Below are 24,129 nucleotides of genomic sequence, written 5' to 3' on the forward strand. Positions count from 1 at the left end.
ACGTACCATATATAAAGCACACTGTCTGTAAGTCTGTAAACACTTTTCTCTTTTTCTTTCTGGATCATAACTCTAAAATTTAAAAGATCTAAAACCACAAGTTAGTGTTAAAACGGAATATATATTAATTCCCGGGGTACCCAAATTTGAAAGCAAACAAATTCAAATTCAAATTATGCATTGCTGCTTGGCCAACCTGCAAACCAGGAGGCCTGGTGAGCTGGTGAGGTTATATTTGCATTTGATGTTGGAAATATAAATTGAGTGTGGAGCAAATGCTACAGTGACAACGAAAGTATCATTGCTTAGCAACGTAGGTAAACAGCTGTTTGGAAAGTATATTGATACATTCTAGAGACTTTATGTGAATAATATATTTTGTGTCTAAAGTGCGCCTTTTATTCGTAGAGGAATATTTAGGTAAATGTCTATGTTGAATGGATGAAAATAAGGAGTGCCTGCTAGTCTGTTAGTGTAGATTGTGGCCGTGCTGGAATAGATAATAGTGTTTTCCTGTCGCAATGAAGAAGGTGACCGGACAGTTTCGTAACACAACTTGGGATCCTCTGCTTATAATATCGCAGATAATAGCTTTACAGTGTGTAATGTATGTTGGTCTGGGGTTGTGGACAGTCTTCATGGACCTAGTTGTTGGATCGTCGAGATCCCTTGATCATCTTTTTAAATATCAGGTAACTTTTACTGAATACTGTTTTATTGAATATCCGTATATTAAATGATATAAACTCCGTGTCAAGTGCAAACAATATATTTTGTGTCTTTGATCTTGCTCCCTACACTACATGTTTCGGCCTCAGACGGCCATCATCAGGTGTATAACACTCACGTCGCTGTCACACTGCACTCAGTTCAAAATTTAACATCTAAAACACTCTCCGTAAATTAAAGGTAAAGTTTGCTCTGTGTTTTATTAAGACCACATTTTTTTTATACTATTCTCTGATCCTAACATTGTTACCGAGTATAATTCCAAAATGGCAACAAATCTGGCAACTGTTTGTATGCATTTGTTCTTCATATAAACTCATCAACAGCTTCCTAAGTTTGACTATATGACTGACCCTTTGTAACATTCAAGGTTTTCGTGGAAGTGAAAAGTTGTGATTTTCTTGGTTATGACACAGATGTAGGATGAGGGATGGTTAACAGTGCTGTGAAGGAACATGAGCTACTGTATCCATCTTTAGGTAGAAATGAATTAAGTGATATGGTCAAGGAAAGTGTTTTAGATTGTTTTTTTATTAGTTTTAACACTTGTATGAAAAACCCAAATCCATATAAAGTATGTGTATTTGATCATTATATTGAAAAATTGTTTGAAAATTTCACTTAAGTAAAACAGTAATTCAGCCTGTACTGAAAACAATAATAACTCATACTTGAACCAATGAAATAAGAAATGTAAACCAAGGGAAGTGAGATTCCTGAACATATTTTTTCATATGGCACACAGAATGTGGCCTGTGGGCCATAGTTTGGGATCCTGGACCTTTGCATTATGTGTGCCATAAATATGGTCATATACAAATAAAACTGACAGAGTACAATCTGTACATGATACTAATTTCCATTTTTGTGGCTTTTATTTGCTTACATATTTATTTATTTATTGCATTTTGACATTCTGTTTGCTCCTAGCTGTACCAAATGGCAGACTGATGTTTAAGAGTACTGACTACAAGTGTACATAGCATGGCTTCTGTGGTTACTGCTGGTTAACCATGGTTTCAGAAGTGATGCTAGTGTTGCTCCTACCACACAAGTTTCTGCATCCACCATTTTGTTAATACTACTAGTGGAAAATTAAAAATTACTATCTTTGGTGGCCTTCAGTGGCATAAAGTTCACATTAGAGATCATCAAAATCTATCCAGCAGTTCTGAAGTTGAATCGTAGATGATCAGACAGATGGGTTCTCCCTTTGTGAGATCTTTTATGCACATGATGCAAAGAACACATAGTCATGTGTGATGGGTCTTATCTGAAGTTTTTGTAACAGGGAAGATTCATAATTAAGTATTTTCAGTTACAACACTGCATAGTCTGGTAGGTGAGTGTTGTTTCAGAGGAACTTCCTGCCTCTAATCTGGATAGGAGGTGGAAGATGGAGGCAGCATGTTCCTCTGAAACATTTCTACTCACATCCACACTACTTGCTATCATAATGGAGAAGACCACAACCTTAAACATAAACTTGTTTATCATTAGTCTAACTTGGCTCAAATGAAATCAGAAGAAGAGATTTGAAGTTCTTACAACAGTAATGTCAAAAATTACGTCTTTCTTTAATGTAACACTGTGTAGTTAGAAAGATACCAACATTTAAGAAGAACCTCTTCCTCTATCCTGAACGTGAAGGGAACAGGTTCCTCTGAAATGTTAATATGTTGTGTAACATCTCACAAGGCAGTAATCTTCAAAGTAAAGGATTTGGATTATTATAGCCACTGAATTGTATCTTCTTTAAAAATCATATAACATTTACTATTTGTGAGAATAAAATATTACACATTATCTGCTATATTTTGGTCTTACTGGATACAATAAAAGACAGGTTCATATCACAAGGGTAAACCTCTTGTGTAGTCCACTCCTGTTATTTAGAACAAATTTGGAACAAAATTTGGGTGTTCTTTATTTTCTGTTCTCATCCAACCACTTTTCTAAATTTTGATTTTAATTTTCCCATCCTATATTCCTGATATGATGAAATAGGAATAACAAAAGGATAGCAACTGAAGTAAGAAAACTGCCTAGCATTGGCAGTTGGCAGTTAAATGTGCACCATATAGGAATCTGATAGAATGACATGTGTCACCACATGGACACCTATGAAGGAAATTAAGTAATCAGAATTTATAAATTCCACTGAAATCATCTGTTGTATAATACTGTAGAAAGGGTCACAGATGCGAGCAACTTTGTCCCCCCAAAATTAAAATATTTACCCAAGAATATAGTAAGGGCCCACAATTCCATCCTCATTACTGTTCATTTTACTGTTCGGTTGACAAATAACAGTTTTACATAAATGTAAACTTCGATAGAAAACATGGATGAAGTTCTACAATACTCTTTCGATGCTGAGTTTAATTTACACAACAGTTTCTTTCCATTAACAATAAAATGCTAGTTTATAATTTCTATTGTTGAAAAGCCAAATATGTGGTAGCTTCAAAATTTGTTGGGACAGAAAGAGATATAGGACACTGTGGAAAATTGCTGGAGTCTATTCATACTGCTGAGACATTATGCTTCCTACACACAGTAGGATTATTGAGTTTACATCATACAAGCAGGTGGAAACTTTGCAAAATTTGGAAGCTTTTGAAGTTAGGACATGGGTGGCCTTGAACAGTGGGCTGACATTATATTTTGCCAATAACTGGGAAAATCACTGAAAGAATTACTGAAATTGATTTGGCTGCTTAATTCAGAGAGGGTCGAGCTGGATGAGATGGAGAGTGAGTTGTTCGCGGGATCTACACCAGTCCTTGATTTGATTTAGAGATCTGAACGAAATGTGTATTGGGCAAAGTGGTCTTTACAGACTTCACTTTATGTAGTGTGTTCACAGCCAACTCTTGCTTGGTGAAAGTGGTATCGGTGAAGTTTGCCGCTTGGCCGCCATTGTGTGAAATGCTGTAGGAAACAACAAAACAAGCGATGAATCAGAGTGTACACCAAGATGGCGGATGTCCCATAACCGGGATTTTGGAAATACTGGATACAGAAGCTATTGCTGAAATCTCAATACCCTTCCATAATGAACAAATACACAGAAGCAGTTTCTGTAGCACCACAAGTACATCAAATGCTCAGTGACATTGAAGTCGTTGCCGAATACACACCTGATAAAGTGGGGAAAGCTCCGAGTGGACATCTATTAAGAATAGTTCGGAGGAGAACAATACAAACTTTTAAAAATTTCTAGACGTGAAGCTGCTTTTTAGCCCTCTCTATGGAATGTACAGGGCAACAGTGAATGAACTAAAGGCCATCCTGACAGGATGACAGGATGAAGCAGAACAGTGAACAAAACCACACTGAAATCAATGGCCCTGGGTGACGACTTCCAGGAAGACACGCAAGAGGACTATCTCTAATGATGCCTCACAGACAGCCAGGAAGTTGACTAAATCAGTCCCAATATCTGCTGCTGTCAAGCTGACACTGCAAGCAATGTTAACTGACAGATTCAAGGGCAGTGGAACAAACAACGGGACAACAACTGTTGCTAGGCAGATGCCAGTGCATCAGTGGACTGGTTGTGTAGTTATCATGTGGGAACCCCAACACACATGTACACAACAGAAGAGCTGAGTTTTCTGTTGGTTCATCCTGATGGGTTATAAACAGGACGAAGTTTAGAGCTTAGTTCATTCAAGTGACTAGACTGATGTAGCAGGAGCTGCTAATGATAGGGCATGATCTCCTGTATTGAGCCTGTGAGTCTTGACTGACTGAGGCCTCGTATATGTTGTATGTACATACATTTAATAATATGTAAAATATAAATTGTGCATACTGACAACAGACTTATTACTGCTGACTGTGACTATGGAGAATGATAGTCCTGTCCTCTCATCAGAGAGAGCACCCCCACATCAGCAAACCTGAAACTCTGTCAGTAATGAGGATCTGGTCCCAGATTGGTGCTTTATTCCAAGACAATGGTCGTAACATAACTTTGACTTTGAGCTTAGTTCAGCAAACTTTAAATTAACCCTTCATAAGACATCGATCGGATCAGTAATGACTTATGCTTGCCCCACCTGGGAATTAGCAGCTGACACGTACCTCTTAAAATTACAGCGCCTTCAAAACAAGGTTCTCCTTGTAAGATTTGAGGCTTTCACGGCGGTGACTATGAAGAAAGCAGTCTTCTGGGATTTGGCGCCGTGTATATGTGGTGTTAACCGACGTTTCGGAGTTACCGTGTCTCACGGTGTTGTCGCTTGCAGATTTACCTATACTTTTTCTTCAACCCTGAAGATGGGGGCGATACGTTCCTCCGAAACGTCGGTTAACACCACATATACACGGCACCAAATCCCAGAAGACTGCTTTCTTCGAGGTTCTCCTTTTTCCAAGTTGCACATGGTCTGTGATTTGCACATGGCTTTCAACCATCTGTATGTATATGATTATGTAACAAAACTGCAGGCAACAAGCAGAAATCACACAAGATCATGATGATGAACATGTTCACAATATAGCACAAGTAGAAGCCAGACATAGAAAATATAAGATGCTTAAACTTGGCGGTGTCTAAGCTGCCATTATAGCATGAGATAAGTAAGGTAGGCATATCTCCTTTACAAAACCTGTACTGACAGGAACTTGTATATAGTGCAAAAGAAAAAAAATGCCATAACATGCTGTATGCACAATACATATACTTGTCTATAGGCCAGTTATATTCATAAGAGACAAACCACTTTTCTCACCAGAGGGGATGTTACATAAGGACTGTGACATCAAGGGATCAGTTGAAAAAATAAATCACTGGTCGTGAACCTCAAGGGTCTTGGCGGCAAGACAAACTGATTGGCGGTACACCACTAGTCATAAAGTAACTTTGACTTCGAGCTTAGTTTAGTTGGTGATATGTGCTGGACAGTGAGAATGTAAGTGGAGGACAGTGTTAAGATCTGGTACCAAGAGATGACTAGTGAAGTCATAGAAGATTTAATGTGTGCTGCAGTTATGATTTTTAGAGTGTGTAGACTAGTGAGGCTGTTATAGTTAACTTGTAGTTACGGTCTGTAAGTGGTCGGTAAATCGAATTACCAATCCGGACATAGCCTGTAACCACTCTAACTTGTGACAATATTAAATGAATTCCACATATTTCTTGCTAAACTGAAAAATCTTTGAAACAAAGAATTATGAACAAATATTTGTATTTTTTTCTTTTTTTACAGGAGATCCATGTACGAGATTTTGGAGGCAAACTAGTTATAACAGCTTTTGTTTTGAATGCATTAGTTGGGTAAGTTGTTGGCAGGAGAAAGTATTTTATAGTTGAAGAATTTACTTGCGAGATACTGGCATGTTAAGAGGCCTCAACTTCCAAGTTTGAGTAATGTCTTGGATAGGAATAAATTTTGTGTTTACTCCTTGGTTCACTGTAACTTATATATGCAGTTTCAGTGATACTATGGCAATGTAAGTCATCAAGTGATTAAATCTAGCAGAACTTATTCAAGCAGCAGGCGAAATATTACATTCTAAGTTCCATAAGTTATTACTTCTATTTGGCATAAGGAAAAATTGCCTGATCAGTGGAAGGAATCTATTATTGTACCAGTGCACGAGAAGGGCGATAAAACTGATTGTAGTAATTATTGGGGGATGTCACTGCTATCAATTTCATACAAAATTGTATCCAGTATTCTTCTCTCAAGGTTAAGTCCATACATATATGAAATTACTGGAGATCATCAGTTGTGGGTTTGGACGTAACAGATCAACTACAGATTGGATCTTTTGCATTCGTCAGATACTGGAGAAAAAGTGGGAGTACAGTCAGACAGTACATCAGCTATTTGTAAACTTCAAGAAAGCCTATGTTTCAGTTAGGAGGGAAGTGTTGTACATTATTCTGATAGAGTTTGAGATACATATGAAACTAGTTAGGTTGATTAAAATGTGTTTAAACGAAACGTATAGTAAAGTCTGTATAGGTAAACATTTGTCTGATAAATTTCCTATTCAGAATGATCTGAAACAAGGAGATGCTTTATCACCACTAGTTTTCAACTTTGCTTTAGAATATACCATTGGCAATGTCCAGGAAAACCAGGTAGGGACTGAAATTAAACGGGACACATCAGCTGTTGGTCTGTGCTGGTGATGTGAATCTACTAGGTGATAATGTAGATACCATAAAGAGAAACACATATCAAAACCTTATTCAGGAGGAAATTCAGAGGAGATTGAACTCGGGTGATGCTTGCTACCATTCAGTCCAGAACCTTTTGTCTTCGCGTATGCTGTCCAAAAACATAAAAATTAGATTATACAAAACTATAATTTTGGCTGTGGTTCTGTGTGGGTGTGAAACTTGGCCTCTGGCGTTAAGGGAGGAACATAGACTGAGGGTGTTTGAAAACAGGGTGTAGAGGAGAATATTTGGACTGAAGAGAGATGAAGTGACAGGAGGTTGGAGAAAACTGCATAATGAGGAGCTTCATAACTTGTACTCTTATCCAAGTATAATTACGTAGGGAAGTCAATAATTATCTGCAATGTAGCTATAAATTTTATTTCAATACAAATAGAAAACTTACATTAACATCATTTTTCAACATAGTCCCCTTGCTTTTCAACGCACTTGGTCCATCATTGCACAAGCTTCCTGATGCCCTCAGAAAAGAAGGCTTTTGGCTGAGCAGCGAGCCACGCATGCACCGCTTCCTTCACTTCTTGGTCCGAGGTGAATCGACGGCCCCTTAATGCCTCTTTGAGTGGACCAAACAAGTGGTAGTCAGAAGGGGCGAGATCAGGACTATACGGAGGATGAGCCATTACATCAAACTTGAGTTTCCAGAGGGTTTCAGCAGTGTGGGCAGCGGTTTGTGGACGGGCATTGTCATGCAACAACACAACACCTTTTGACAGTAGTCCTTGGTGTTTGCTTCGAATTGCAGACTTTAGCCTGTCAGTAAGCATCTCATTGTAACGAGCACTGCTTACTGTTGTGCCCCTCTCATGATAATGTTCCAGTACTGGGCCTTGTGAGTCCCAAAAATCTGTAAGCATCAGTTTTCCTGCGGACGGTTGGCTTTTGAACTTTTTCTTGCTGGGCGATTGTGGATGTTTCCATTCCATACTCTGCCGTTTACTCTCAGGCTCGCAATGATGGATCCATGTTTCGTCACCAGTGATGATTCTGTCTAAGAAGATGTCATGTTTGTTACCTTAGCGATCCAAATGTTGTTGGCAGATGTCCAAGCTCGTTTGTTTATGCAACACTGTGAGTTGTTTTGGGACCCATCTTGCACAGACTTTATGAAACCCAAGTCTGTTGTGTATGATTTCGTAGGCAGAACCATGACTAATTTGCAGGTGATTTGCCACTTCATCAGTAGTCACTCGTCTGTCTAACAGAACCATGTCACGTGCACGCTCAATGTTGTCCTCATTTGTGGCCGTGGATGGTCATCCAGCTCCTTCCTCATGTGTAACACTTGTGCGACCATTTTTTAATTTTTCAATCCATTCGTAGACACTCCGTTGTGGCAAAACACTGTTCCCGTACTGTGCTGAAAGTCTTTGATGGATTGTGGCCCCTGATACACCTTCCGACCACAAAAACTGGACCACTGAATGTTGCTCTTCTTTGGTACAAACAGAAAGCGGAGCAGCCATGATTAACGGCAAGGCAGCGACGATGGAACTGACCTAGCAACATCAAACCTGCGCAGAAATAATGACACGGAAACCACGCATGGTGATGCTGCGCAAAATGACAATGCTGCCAACAGAAACGCAAATACAACTGCACTGCAGATAATTATTGACTTCCCCTCGTAGAATGATCAAGTCAAGGAGGATGAGGTGGTCAGGGCATGTAACACGAATGGGGGAGATGAGGAATGCATGAAGGATATCGGTGGGAAAGCCAGAAGGAAAGAGACCACTGGGAAGACGAGGGTGTAGGTGGATGGGCAATATTAAAATTGATCTTAGAGAGATAGGATGGGATGGTATTGATTGGATTGATCTGGCTGAGGATAGGGACCAGTGGAGGATTCTTGTGAACATGGTAATGAACCTTCGGGTTCCATAAAATGCTGGAAAGTTCTTGAGTAACTGCAAAATTGGCGGCTCCTCCAGAAGGGCTCAACTCCATGAGTAAGTAAGTAAGTAAGTAAGTAAGGAGGTTGGTCTAGAAGTAAACAGAGAAAACTAAGAATATGTTGCTGTCTCATCATCAGATGCAGAGCAAAATCATGACATAAAGATAGGTAACATATTGTGACATGTTGCGCAACAGAGTATCCGCCCCCACCAGCAGTGACACGGCGGGTGAGTCAGCGCTCCCCCCCTCCGCATGGTAACGTAACGCGCAACGCACGGTGACGTAACAGGATGGCGTGGCACTCATTACGTAACAGGCAAGCACTGCGGCTATATAAGGGAACTGCACAGCGGCTGCGAGTTAGTTGTAGTGTGGCCATCACCAAGCTCAGTTCCGAGAGAGTTCCGAGCAAGCCTACGAGTCAGAGTGTGTTATCAACAGTTCTCAAGGCAGCAGCCTGCGAGTCGAGTTGGAATATACCAGCCGTCGCGGAAAGAAGAATCGGACGTGTGTGTAATTGGGAGTGTGTGATACAGTGATACATAGCTCCCCTACTGTAAACTTGTAGACTACTGAAGACAGAGTGAACTGATTTGTGCATAGGGTTATAAAGTGTGAAACCCCGCAACAGTGGTAACAGATTATTGCGATTAGGGTTATAAAGTGTGAAACCCTGCAACTGTGTTATAATTATTTGTAGATTGTTCAATAAACCAATTAACGATCTCTACGGCGTCTTCAGTAACGTAACACGTTACACTGGTGTCAGAAGTGGGATTTGGACTTACACACGTGATCAACGAGATTCGAACTCAAGACACATTACATTGGTGTCAGAATTTTTACGAACTTAAACACGCCACAAACAAATTGTTGTGAATTAAGTATCTTACTGCTACAAAATAGAGATGCAGCAGAGGATGGAACTTCTACTGAAGGAAATCAGAGACAACCAAGAAATGTTCCGAAACCATCAAGAAGATGCGGAAGCAAATAGAAAAAAAGACAGAAGATTTCCTGACAAAACTAGATGTCAACCAAAAACAAATCGACATCATGCTGACAAAATTAGACGCTGACTTCAATGCCTTGCAGGAAGAGACGACAGCCTGCCAGGATGCAATGGAGAAAAATCCAAGAAGAAAAGCGGTTGTAGTTAACCGACAGTCGATTCCTAACGAAGACAATGAGACGTTGGCCTGCCTAGTAATGGAGGCATGTCTAGAAGAAGAGCCAGCCTCAGTGGACGTGACACCTGAGGCGGCAGAACTACGGGAGGTACCCGTACAAGACGCCGAAGTAATGCCGGTCAGAGAACCGAAGAAGAAAAGGCGCAGGGGCCGACATCGGCGATGAAATAAGAAGAATCTGGTACGGGAAAATTGTGGATCACAGAATGAATTGGCCATCGTTCGCAAGAAGGTGTTCCGCCTTGCAACAGTGACATGGCGTCGAAGAGAGATTGTCAGAAAAATTTGGACCCGAGGAGACTATGAATCCTGGATGAAGCTGGATGCCACCTGCAGGAAGATATCCCATCGCGCGACAGTGGCACAATGCTGGAGAAATGCTTTCAAGAAGGAAACTCCCCAGGGAACCTTCGGATGCCAGACGGAAAAGGTGACAACCAAGGACGTCATCAGAGGGTGTAGATCAGGACAGCGATCGCACCAAGAAGGGAGAATTGGTAAGTAGACCATCTACGAGATTGTCAGCGTGAAGATCGCAATGAGAATGGTTGGATCTTCTGTCAGCCTACGGCAACACAAGGATTGGGACTTATGGAGGGGTAGACCCCCTCCAAAATGGAAAAAGAGACTTCAAGCAGAGGAGGAACCAGTAATGTAGAAGAACCGGCCTCCCCAGAGAGAGTGAATGTGCCATAGAATGAAAGTGATGGATGAATGAGACACAACTGGATCTTCTGGCGAGCTGAAAGGAAACCGCTCGAGACGAGTTGGTCTTAAGAAGGGAGTGGTTGTAATGGCCGGAGAACAGATGCTGCAAGAACAGCCTCCGAAGCAAAGGAACGGGGATGCACCGTTAGGCTATTTGGGACGAACAGCCTTAAGGAGGGAGCAGTGTGACACGTTGCGCAACGGAGAATCCCCCCTCCCCCACCAGCAGTGATGCGGCGGTTGAGTCAGCGCTCCCCCCCCTCCGCATGGTAACGTAACGCGCAACGTGCGGTGATGTAACAGGATGACGTAGCACTCATTACGCAACAGGCAAGCACTGCGGCTATATAAGGGAACTGCACAGTGCTGCGAGTTAGTTGTAATGTGGCCATCACCGAGCTCAGTTCCGAGAGAGTTCCGAGCAAGCCTATGAGTCAGAGTGTGTTATCAACAGTTCTCAAGGCAGCAGCCTGCGAGTCGAGTTGGAATATACCAGCCGTTGCGGAAAGAAGAACCGGACATGTGTGTAACTGTGTAATTGGGAGTGTGTGATACAGTGATACATAGCTCCCCTACTGTAAACGTCTAGACCACTGAAGACAGAGTGAACTGATTTGCGCATAGGGTTATAAATCGTGAAACCCCGCAACAGTGTTAACAGATTAATGCGATTAGGGTTATAAAGTGTGAAACCCGGCAACTGTGTGATAAGTAATTGTAGCCATTATTTGTAGATTGTTCAATAAACCAATTAACAATCTCTACGGCGTCTTCAGTAACGTAACACGTTACAATATATTTTGAAAATGTGGCACAGTACACATAGTTGGGAATGATGATAACAAATCAAAACCTGATTCAAGAGGAAATTAAGAGGAGATTGAACACGATTAATACTTGCTACCATTCAGTCCAGAACCTCTTGTCTTATCACAGCTTATAGGCATTTTAATATTATGCCGTCACCTTCTTTGTCTTCAAAGTGATCATTTCCAAGAGTCCACTGTAACCTGGATTTGACCACTTGAGCAGTACTCAGTGAGCTGTGTAAAATCATAATATCTCAGAGCTTCCCAAAGTATATAATATACAACATTCCCAACTTGTTTCATCTCTCTTCGATCAGTATGTTTTTCCCAGAAGGAATATTCGTAAAATTAAAACAGTATCCCTAACTTATGGGGCATGCGGTAGCATAGTTGGTCAAAGCACTATGCTATAAGCCGGAAGGTTGCGGGTTCGAGTCCAGATGAGGTGATTTTTTTTTTCCAATTTGCCTAATCCTTCCAACCGCGCTCTGGCCCTGGGGTTGACTCATCCTCTAACAGCAGTAAATACTAGGAAAGGAATCTTTCTGGGTGGTAAAGGGCAGTTTGTGTGTAAGGCTGACAACCCTACTGCCATCTGTGGGCCAACTGTCTAGAGAAAATGTGGGAGCCTCAACGTCTCACAACCCTATGGGCCTTTGTGGCCTGTTACAGGAATAGCTATACCTCTTTTTACCTTTTATCCTTAATTTATGGTTCTGAGGACTTTTATTCATGTTACAGAGCTCTTGGACTGTGGTTTATTGTGCAGCGAACAAAGCAGTGCTTGGACTTTTCATCAACAGCTCATCTCATCCATTTGATTGTGTGCTGGTATTATAATGGTCACTTTCCCAATGCCTTTTCTTGGTGGCTGCTGAATTTGGTGTGTCTGACCATCATGTGTGTATCTGGTGAATTTCTGTGTATGAGGACAGAATTGCAGGCTATTCCTCTCAATATGGGCCCAAAAGCTGATTTATAATGACTGATTTTGAACTGAGAAGTTATATAAAATGAATTGAAATTGTTACTTATTTGTTTTATAGTAATTATACATATTAGTAAATTAAAATAAATAAGTAATATTGTATATAAACTGTAGTTTAATTTGCCTTGTGAACATCTGTTTAAGTTGTTGCCAGAATAATTGTTTTATAAGGTAGGTGGGCTATGCCACATCTGCAGTAACACCAATTTCTCCATCTGAACGTGATTTCAATGCTAGCCAGTAGATTTTGATAGCAGCATGTGCATAGGGTTCCCATTGAATTGTAGGCATGGAAACCGACTGCCATGTTGTAACAGCTGTTTATTCCTGGTGCACTGCATGTAGTAATTTAACATGGGTAGGAAATTTAAATTTTAATTATCTAGTGTCTTTGGTAATGAACTGTTATCATAACTCTGTAGTACATTTACTGAACTTCCATGAAGTATGACAAACTTATTGATGTACAAAACATACAGAGTAGTTCCTTTATTCAAAACCCAAAATTATAGTGTTCTCCCAACAGTGTCAACCTTGAGAATATTTGGGACACAGAAGACCCAAGTCTGGTGATATTGTAGACATGTGACAGCTGCAGGTATTTATGTCTAATATATTCTAGAAAAGCTGCGTAGACCTTTTATTATTTTAGACAATGCCTAGATCAAATCACATAATAGAGTATTCAGACGAGTGTCATCTGCAGAGGCCCTGGAAAACGTGAAGTTCTAAATAGACATGTGCATGAACAGAGTCATTAAGGCGCATGGTGTTCCATGCCATACGCCAAGAGAATTACCCCAGTCGAACTTATTCCAGACCACCCCACCCCATCCCGAAAGAATAATGGTAATCCATTTGATGGCATCATGTTGAATTAAGTGCTGGACTTCACCCTTTCCTCAGTACATGAACTCAGATTCTCTTGAAAGGACCCCTCAGTACATATGGCACATTAGAGATGTCAGTCAACTACTGGAGTGCAGAACAGTAGCTATGATAGAAGTGAGGTACATGTAAGGGGTGGGCCTAACTGCTGGCTCTTGCACTATGACCTCTAGTGATCTGTGATGCATTAGAAGTGAGGTAGGAGAGGCCACTCAGCTGCATGAATGGAAGTAGCTTGTGTGCAAGTATGCCAGAGGTAACTCCTTTCCCCCATACCCTTGATCTGTTGTCAGTTCCATCTTGCAGAGGCACAGACCACGCTAGAAAACCTCTTACAGGCAAAGCAATTTGTAGATGTATGTACACCTGTGAGAAAGACAGTATAAATAATATTTTCTCTTAGAACTGTGGAGTGGCTGGTCATCAGTGATTTGAAGGAATCGTCACGTAGAATGAAGCCAAGCATAGTGTATGTATCCAGGTGGAGCACAAAAGGTAAACAGATTCTGTACTTAAGCATCCTGTTGCCTTAATATTATTAATTTTGCACATATGTATTACAGTCTCAAATACAACATACATTTGCTTTTTTTTTTTTTGTTTCTTGGGGTGGAGTGAGACTCAGTGCACTTGACGTGTCAGTCACTGTTTAGCCTATCGTACCAGCCCTGGATGATAAATAATGATGTGTGTGAAGCAGTCGGTGGAATGAGAAGTGTCAAGGGAAACCGAAGTACTCAAAGAAGACCTGCCCCCATATCACTTTGTCCACAGCCGGCAACTAACCGCCTGATCTGTGGCATGGCCTAACATACTTTATATTCTTGTCTAATATGTAGGTTATCCAGAAGGTAAGTTCTGATGAGCTGTTGAAAAAAACAAGAATTTATTTCCAAACCATTTGTGTTGCCATTTGATGTACATACCGTCTGCTACTTTTCGACAGTTTCCACCATTGTTGGGCACTTCCTATAGTGGGGCACCAGTTTTTGTATCCCTGCATCATAGAATGATGCCACCTGTGATGCAGCCCACGCGTTAACTGCTTCTTCGACCTCATCATCGTGGAACCACCGGACACCAAGGAAAGTTTTCTGATGCTCGAACACGTGGAAATCACTTGGTGCTAATTCTGGGTTGTATGGGGGATGATCGAATTATGCGTCATAATAGACACCTGTGTTGATTGTTGAGCCTTGAGGCAAGAATTCCACAAGCAGAACGCTTCTGTCCCAAAACACTGTGCACATGATCTTTTGAGTTGAAATGGCCTGTTCGAATTTTTCTTTACTGGCGATGATGAGTGCCTCCATTCCATGGAGTGCTGCTTTGATTCAGGGGTTACGTGCAATAACCATTTATCATCCCTTGTGACTATGCGGCTCAAGAAGTCATCGCCTTGCTCACTGTATTGTGTCAGGAAGGTCAACGCACTGGCCTGCCATTTCATTTTGTGTTCATCCGTAAGCACCTTTGGCATCCAGTGTGAACACAATTTCAAAAAACGAAGTTTATCAGACACAATTTCGTGAAGTTACCGTGAAATTTGTGGAAAATGCAGGGAAAATAATGAAATGATGAATCGTTTGTTCTCTTGAATCTCTCTGGACTGTGTGTTCACTTTCTTTCCTGTCTTTATGATGTCTGTAGTATCAGTTATTGCCCTGTATGTGTCCTTTATTTAGTATGTGGTTTCAGGATCTGGAATTGTTGCTGTTATTTCTGATGGCTTATGCTCTTTGTATCTGATGTTTAATGTCTGTTTTGTCTCTCCTCTGTATTTTGAAGGCCAGTCTAAGCATTTTGTTTGATATATGCTGCAGGGGCTTAGGGTACATGGATGTGGTGGAAGCATTGCTTCCCTATAGAAAAGCAACCACGAACATTTCTGGCAATTTTTCAATTTCGAAAAAATATTTCATACTTCAAAATATTAATTAATCTGAGAACATTTATTACATATAATGAGAATATTGCAAGTTTTAATGTATTACATAAACAATTTATCAGGATAGATCAGTTATTTTCTTCAAAAATGCAGGGAACTTCAAACTGCAACACGCGCGGAAGCAGCAGGTCTTTCGCTTCCACCCTCCCCTGGGTTAACTGGCTGACCAATGTCAATGTTGTCTGTAAGTGAGCTATCCGTTATGGTATGCTACTAGCTTCGTGCTTCCAGCAATGTTGCCAGATGTAAGGCATTGCAGTTCGCAGTAGAATAGTCTGTGACCTGGCAGTTAAGCGTGTTTATTAGTTTTCAGAAGGTGTTAGCGTCTCATTTGTGCACAAGTCAGTTTAGTTATTATTCTGTATTTTTCTCAATACAGAATTTGTTTTGCTTTGCATAATTATAACTTTATGACCAGTGTTTTTGTGATTGCTGTTAAGTTAAAAATAGAAACATGACACTTTCATGTGATAACCACTGTGTGATTGAAAAACTTCTTCAAACACCGTTCAGTTCACTCAGTTATAATGAGAAACTTAAGATAATAGAAGAAGGTGCACCTAAGCCTAATCTAACTTTACATACAAAAGTGAAATCTTGCACACGGCATTTCAATACCAGTTTATATGAGGCTATTCCATGGTTGTGTGGGTGTGATAAACTAAACAAATTATTCTGTTGGCCTTGTCTCTTGTTTTCTAAAGAAAAACACGTGTTTAACAGTGCTGGTTACAATGACATTAACAACATTTACAAATCTGGCAAAAGACATGGGCATTCAGTTAATCACATTGCTTGTCTTAAAGAAATTACACTGTTTGGTAAAAACAGAAGGATTGAATTTTCTCTAAGCAGCCAATACAAACAGTCAATTGAAAAACACAATGAAGCTGTGAAACAGAACAGGAAATTTGTAGGCCAATTAATTACAGCAGTTTGTTTTCTGGGCTCTCAGGGTTTAGCATTTCGGGGACATGATGAAAGCGTGGCATCTGTTAATAGAGGAAATTACATTGAGGTTTTAAATATGCTGGCACGTTATGATTCTGATTTACACAATCATTTAGAGTCTTCAACTGCTTTCCGTGGTTCTTCTCCTGACATCCAAAATGAACTGATACATTCTGTATCTGAATTGATGACAATGGAAATTAAAAAGGAAATTTCAAAGGCTAATTATGTTTCTTTAATTCTTGATGAGACTTCAGATGTGATGAATAAGTGTCAGTTGGCTTCAGTTCTTCGATATGTGACAGCTGATGGCAATGTTGAAGAAAGGTTTCTGCGTTTTACAGACGTGAGCTCTGACCGTTCTGCCAATTCCTTGTTTAACCATGCTCTTGAGATTTTAAATGATTTTGAATGTGGTCCCAAACTCATTGCACAGACTTATGATGGTGCTGCTGTTATGGCATCACAACATGCAGGAGTACAAGCAAAAATTCGCGAGCAGTACCCAAACGCCATTTTTGTTCATTGTTATGCGCATAGACTAAATTTAGTCTTAGCACAATCTGCTAGTTTTATTAAGGAAGTTAAGGTCTTCTTTGCTACTCTCTCTGGCTTTAGAACTTTTTTTGCCAAGTCCACAAAAAGGACTGAAGCATTGGATTCCCACCTTAGGAAAAGATTTCCTTCTATCGCACCTACTCGATGGCAGTACCATAGCCGACTTGCTGAAACTGTGCATGAATACAGAGAAGGAATTGAGAATCTTCTTGTGTCTATAATAGAGGAACCAGAAGAATGGGATGTAGAAACAATTTCTTCTGCACGCGGACTTCTCTCTCTTCTAAGGGATTTCGATTTCAATTTCATGCTGAAAATATTTTCTTCAATTTTTCCATATTCTGGCGCTCTTTTCAAAATCCTACAAACTAAGAGATCTGATATAGCTTTTTGCAATACCAAAATAGACGAATTTAAGCATCACATGCAAAGATTAAGGGGAGGATTTGACCACCTTTGGAGTGAAATGGAAAATGTCTTCGATTCAAATGGCCCAACTCGACCCAAAAGAATTCGCATTGACTCAATGAGTGGAGAAGAAAGAAAAAACTCCTATAAACGGCTGTTCTGTGAAATTATTGATGTCGTGTGTCAGAATGTCTCTGTTAGATTTTCGGAGAACGCTACGCTCCTCTTCTTGAGTCTTCTTGATGCCAGATACTTCCCCATGTATAGAACCTCATTTCCTGAAAAAGCATTTTCCTGTTTAAAAGAAAATTATGGTGCATTTTTTGACTTTGTTGCCTTAAAGAGTGAACTTTTAGTAATGTTTTCGGACCCAGATATGGCAAAAGATAGTGTGTATGACTTACATCAATATATGTATGCTCTTCAGTTATCATGCGTTTTCCCGCAAATCTTCAAATTATGTGAGCTAGTATTAACAATACCAGCGACAAGTGCTGCAGATGAACGCTCATTTTCAGCTCTGAAGAGATTAAAAAACTACTTAAGAAATTCGCAGAACCAGGATAGGTTGTCATCACTGGCTTTGATGAACATTGAAAAGTCCTTCCTAAACAAACTGCAGTCCAAACCCAGCTTTCTAGATGAGGTTATTGATCTGTTTGCCAAGAAAAACAGAAGAATCGAGCTGAATTATAAACAATAAAGTAAGCATTAATTATATTCCAGGTTCACAACCCTGTCATTTGATGGCTATAAAATTGTGTTGATAATTATGTGTTATTTTAATATATTAGCTTAAATATACAATACATATTAAACTATTAGCTGTTTTCTTTTAAATAGAAGATAGAAACTATAGGGTATGTAGAAAAAATTTATATACATGTATATAAAGTTGCTTCCCTGCTTTCGGTAGTCATGCTACGCCACTGATATGCTGCTTCATTGGTACTCTAATCCATTTTACATACATATTGTCATGTATTGGGTGTATAACGCGACAAATAAGTTCACGCCGTCTTTTGGTATAGCGAGTTTATTCCTTTTGCTCGCCTTACACCCACTTTACAACCATTTGCACTTGCAGTGTTACAATCACTGCTCACAACAACTCGGCGATGCTGGACTATCTCCTCCGAGGGCTGATCCGAGACTTTCTTCTCCGGAGGCTGATCCGAGACTTTCTTCTCCGGAGGCTTGATGACGGCTGGCTTCTTAGCTGGCTCTTCCGAGACTGACTGTTTCTCGCTGAAGCTGGGCTATTTATCGCGGCGGTTGCTACACAGTGAGCCTTCTGTTATAACCATGGAGACTCCTGTTAGAACTACAATGGAGCAATTGTTGTTTCCTATGCAACGGTCTATTCTAGTGTTTCCATAGAGGCGTCTCCTCTGGATTCCAGACACGTTACAATATGTAGGTTCATGCATACATTCATTAAAGATATATTAATGATACATAAAATATAAAAAGATGACATGTTCAAGGACAGCAGGTCTGTTAATAATTATGTAATGATATAAAATAGAGGCCTTATGATACAGTGCATATCATCTCCAGACATTACATGTTCAGAAATAGAATAAAAGGAGCATGCATAAAAGTTTTTTTAATTAACTTTAAATTGCACCTTTTCATTCATAACGCTGATAGCTTTAGCATGTAAATTAATAAAAATGTTAAAACCAGCATGATATGCACATTTCTGGAAGCAAGTAAATTTGGCAGGTTGTCTATGTAGACAGTTCTTCTTTCTTGTATCCATGAATTTGTTTGAAAATGCTCATGCTTTTTCATGATAATGTTCACTAAAAATATATATATATTCACATGGAAGAGGTAGTATTACTTAAATATACTTTGACTTAAAATGTTAGATTTTGCACCAACCATTATTTTAATGATTTTTTTAAAGAAAACATCCTTTTGCTCTTATGCAAATTATCTGTGGAATGTACTGCATACTGCATAAAAGAGAGAAAGTAAGCATAATGAATAATGTTGTGTCAATATTGTAAACATTAAAATCAATCTTACTGCATGCTCCACTTAACTTGGTAATCATTTGCTCAAAGTTTTTCTCTAGCTTTACTAGGTTATCAACTTGCAAACCGAAACATTTTTTGTTTATCATCTCTTCTACAATATTTTCCACTATAACTAATAATTAGTGCATACTGTAGTGAAATATTCCATACAAATGATTTACATTTGTTTTTTTCAAGATTTCAAACCAGTTTATTAGCAGTAAACCACTTATGAGATAAATGACAGAATTGAACAAAATCAAAATTAGAAATTAAGACACTTTTACATCAGTGAATATTATGGGCCCCAATAAGGTATTTAATGATATATAAAGGATTGACCATTCCACATTTTGCTGTTTCCCGGTTCAAGAAGACATGATAATATGTTAAAATGTATATACATTCCACAAATCCTGTATAGGTCTAAGCCAAGGATGTACAACATGTTATAATACAGATACAGTATTTGTTTGTAGTACAAATATAAAAGTAAGTACAAAGTTGTAACAGCTATTTATATATTTACAGACATTTCTTATAGTATGGAATTATGCAAAAGTATGAAGAAAGCACCCTTTTATTACTTACATGTATCTATAATTGAGAATTTTTTAGTATGATAAATTCTTCTACAAAGTAGGAGTGAGATAGGAGATACCCTTCCATTGCTGGCTTGAACAGATTTATATCATGGTTCAGGCATTTGATTGTAGGAGGAATATTACTGTATAAATTACTTCCATTGCAGTAATCTCTTCTCTGATGTTTACTGAAGGCAGTGGTTGGCACATGGAGGTCATATCTGTGTCTTGTACATGTACTGTGTATATCTGAATTTCTTCAAAAATTTTCCAAGTTGTCCACAACAAATAATACAGTAATAATGAGAGTAAGAGGCCATTAGCTAATAGAAGAATACTACATTTATTAGATAACTGCCCACAAGAAACTGTCTTTTTAATGCAGGCTATTATTCTAATGATTTTCTCTGGACACAAAAGAAAATTTTCCCAGAAAATAATTCCACATGTCTGATGGAATGTAAGTAAGTAAAGTAAACCATTTTAAAAAGTGTCTGTTTTTTGTGTGGGAAAGTTTCTGTCAATTTGAAGGCCAAGATTTTTATTTTTTTTTCCTTCAGTTTTTCATTATCATACTTTATATTTAGATTAGAACAAGTTTTGCTGTTAGTATAAAATTTCATGATATGTATTTTAACAAAATATAATTTATGTTTATTGGTTTTAAACCATTTGTTCAAGCTAGCCAAGACATTGTTAATCCAGTTTTGGGAGTAGTAATAGTATTTTTATCATCAGCAGAGAGTATGGATTTAGCTTGCAAGTAGTTGGTTGAACGCGCATCATTAAAATACAAAGCAAAGCACAGAGGACTGCATACTGACTACTGAAGAACTTCACATTTTACAACAGCCCAGTATGAGTAGAAATTATTATTTCTTATACTTGCTTCCTGTTGTAAAGGTATGACTTAAACTACTGCCCAGCTATAGCTTGAATTCCATAAAACCTTCATCTTGATAGTAGTTTTCCACGATTTACACAATTAAATGCTTTAGGAAGATCACAGTATGTTCCACCAATATGCATTTTATTATTACAAACACGTAATTTGCAAGGGTGTTATTTGAATTTAGTGATTCGCTCTCTTATTCACAAAATTCTCAGATATTTTACAGAAACTGATCTGAAGTTAGATATAAAAGATTTTTTTTACCTTTTCAAAAGATGGATTAACTTTGGAATATTTAAGTCGTTCCAGGGAAGCATTGGTTGACTGCAAAGGTTGATTAAGGGGAACTGGCATAGTCTGCGCAGCTTTTGAGTACTTTTGTTGATATCTTGTCATTACTTATGGAGCTGAGCCTTTCTTGAGGAGAAGCCAAATCTACAGCTACTCAAGAATTTCCCAGCATTTTATGGAACCCAAAGGTTCATTACCATGTTCACAAGAGCCCTCCACTGGTTCCTTTCCTGAGGCAGATCAATCCAATCCATACCATCCCATCCTATCTCTCTAAGATCCATTTAATATTTTCCACCCACCTATGCCTTGGTCTTCCCAGTGGTCTCTTTCCTTCTGGCTTTCCCACCAATATTCTATATGCATTCCTCATCTACCCCATTCGTGCTACATGCCCTGTCCACCTCATCCTCCTTGACTTGATCATTCTAATTACACTTGGAGAAGAGTACAAGGTATGAAGCTCCTCATTATGCAATTTTCTGCAACCTCCTGTCTCTTGAACCATCTTTGGTCCAAATATTCTCCTCAACACCCTGTTCTCAAACACCCTCAGTCTATGTTCCTCCCTTAACGCCAGAGACCAAGTTTCACACCCATACAGAACCACAGGCAAAATTATAGTTTTGTATATTCTTTTTTTTTTGTGTGTTTTTGGACAGCAGACGAGAAGACAAAAGGTTCTGGACTGAATGGTAGCACGCATTACCCGAGTTCAATCTCCTCTTACTTTCCTGCTGAATCAGCTTTTGATTTGTTATCGTCGTTCCCAAATATCTTAACTTTGCCACATTTTCAAAACATCTGTTTTCTATTGTTATGTCGTGATGAGACAGAAACAAGTACTTTTTTTTTAATTCACTTAGTGGGGGGTGGAGTCCAACTGGGCCCACTCGGCACGGTGGACACTGATTTGCCGATTGTAGCCTACCTCGGGTGATTGTGATGATGGTGAATATGGTGGAATGAAGATTGGCAGGGAAAACCGAAGTACTCAGAGAAAACCCGCCCCAAAGCCACTTTAGTTTTCTCTGTGTTTGCCTCTAGACCAACCTCCTTACTTGCGTGAATTCAAGTTTGTGTGTTTTTCTTTATAGTATATATATTATCCCACCACGGCAGCCTGGGTTCGATCCCGTGTCTGGTCAAGTGGGATTTGTGGTGGAGAGAGTGGCACTGGGGTAGGTTTTCTCCAAGTACGTAGGTTTCCCCTGCCAATCTTCATTCCACCAATTGCTACACAATCACCCTCACCTATCATCTGGGGCTGGTGAAATAGGCCAGAAGTGGCTGCAGTACAACGGACTTAGCCCCACCCTACTAGCAATATAAAAAATCTATATTATCACCCAGTAGGTTCACATCATCAACATAGGCCAACAGCTGATGTGTCCCGTTTAATTTTAGTCCCACCTGGTTTTCCTGGATCTTCCTAATGGCATCTTCTAAAGCGAAGTTGAAAAAGAGTGGTGATGAAACATCTCCTTGTCTTAGACCAATCTGGATAGGAAATTTATTAGACTAATGTTTACCTGTACAGACTTTGCTATAAGTTTCTTTTATACACATTTTAATGAGCCTGACTAGTTTCATGGGTATCCCAAACTGTATCAGAATATTGTACAATACTTCTCTCCTAACTGAATCATAGGCTTTCTTCATGTCTACAAATAGCTAATGTACTGTCTCATTGTACTCCCATTTTCTCTCCAATATCTGACGAACGCCGAAGATCTGATCTGTAGTTGATCTGTTACGTTGGAACCCACACTGATGATCCCCAATATTTTCATCTATGTATGGACTTAACCTTGAGAGAAAAATATTGGATAAAACTTTGTATGATGTTGATAGCAGTGATATCCCCTGACAATAACTACAGTCAGAGATATCCCTCTTCTTGTGAACTGGTACAATAATAGGTTCCTTCCACTGATCAGGCAATTTTTCCTTATGCCAAATAGAAGTAATCAGCTTATGGAACTTAGAACGTAATATTTCACCTCCTTCTTGAACAAGTTCTACCGGAATTTGGTCAGTACCTGGCGATTCATACCTTTTCAATTTTTCAGTAGCAATTTCAACATAAAAAGGGCTACGATCAGGTATTAACAGCCCAGCTGTGTGCATTTCTATCTGTCTAACATCACTGACCTTATGTACATTCAATAGCTGAGAGAAGTACTTGCACCTATTCAAAATGTTGTGGGAATCAGCAAGCAGATCACCATTCTCATCCTTCACTAAGTTACTTCTATGTTGGTAACCTGTCTTAAAGTCATTTATTTCTCTATACAGGTCTGTAATGTTCTTGTTTTTACTGTTCACTGCAAGCTCATAAATTTTGTCTTTCAGATATTCCCTCTTTTTATTCCTGAAATGCCTTCTTGTTTCGCATTTTATATATGTACAGATTATCCCCATTTATTTCGCTTGGACCCTGTAACAATTACAATTTTTCTTTGTTCTAGTAATTTTGAGCATCCTTCATCAAACGATGGCTTGAGCTTTTTCAGTTCATAATAATCTAGACTCTCCTTGGCAGAAATTGGGATATTCTCTGTAATAGTTTCCCAAGCTTTATTAACATCCACCTCAGTGTCCAAGTGTTCCAAGGCCGCTAACTTTAACGGTCTTCTTATCGCCTCCTCTTCTTGAAGTCGCCTTTTTAACAGTCCTTCTCACCTACCTTCTTGTTTCTACTTGATTGTGATCTTCTTTCTTGTACTAAATTTTTATCTCAGGGTTCGTTGTTTTAAATTTTTCAGGGTTAGTTGGTATCTAAAGGTTGAGGTTGTTGGGTTCGGTAGAGCTGGATCCTCTTCTCTCAGAGCCTTATACGGGCCACGCTCAAAGAAGCAGAAATAACACAGACTACCAGAGCACATTCACATTCAGAGTAATTATTATTCAACACTTGTTAGTCACCGTTTAACACTTTACAATTACCGTATTTACGCATGTATAGGCCGCACATTTTTTGCCAAAAATTCAAGAGGAAAACTGGGGTGCGGCTTATATTCGAAATATTCGAAATCACACTTCATTTAAAAAAAA

General features: G+C 39.2%; 2 protein-coding genes across 2 annotated transcripts; both read left to right on the top strand.

The window, feature by feature from the left end:
• The first annotated feature begins 33 nt into the window (after positions 1-33).
• LOC111874550 (protein SYS1 homolog) lies at positions 34-12,603 on the top strand. The gene is made up of 3 exons (XM_023870139.2): positions 34-692; positions 5,949-6,016; positions 12,279-12,603. Exons 1-3 carry the CDS (start codon positions 522-524, stop codon positions 12,517-12,519), a joined length of 480 nt encoding a protein of 159 aa, XP_023725907.1. The 5' UTR covers positions 34-521; the 3' UTR covers positions 12,520-12,603.
• Positions 12,604-15,824: 3,221 nt separating this feature from the next.
• On the top strand, positions 15,825-17,472 carry LOC117283106 (zinc finger MYM-type protein 1-like; the record flags this gene model as incomplete). The annotated part of the gene is given in 1 exon segment (XM_033755501.1): positions 15,825-17,472. A coding segment is annotated over 1 exon segment (1,084 nt), but the record flags the coding sequence as incomplete, so codon positions are not given.
• Between the last annotated feature and the right edge of the window lie 6,657 nt (positions 17,473-24,129).

Source organism: Cryptotermes secundus, unplaced genomic scaffold, assembly GCF_002891405.2.
Source record: "Cryptotermes secundus unplaced genomic scaffold, Csec_1.0 scaffold970, whole genome shotgun sequence".
NCBI classification, from domain to species: Eukaryota; Metazoa; Arthropoda; class Insecta; order Blattodea; family Kalotermitidae; genus Cryptotermes; species Cryptotermes secundus.

What these genes read in the sequence shown, in the direction of transcription:
- LOC111874550 (XM_023870139.2), top strand. Translation starts at nt 522, where the DNA reads ATGAAGAAGGTGACCGGACAGTTTCGTAACACAACTTGGGATCCTCTG. An exon ending in ATCATCTTTTTAAATATCAG is followed by an intron (nt 693 to 5,948) that starts GTAACTTTTACT and finishes CTTTTTTTACAG; the next exon opens with GAGATCCATGTACGAGATTT. An exon ending in GTTTTGAATGCATTAGTTGG is followed by an intron (nt 6,017 to 12,278) that starts GTAAGTTGTTGG and finishes TTCATGTTACAG; the next exon opens with AGCTCTTGGACTGTGGTTTA.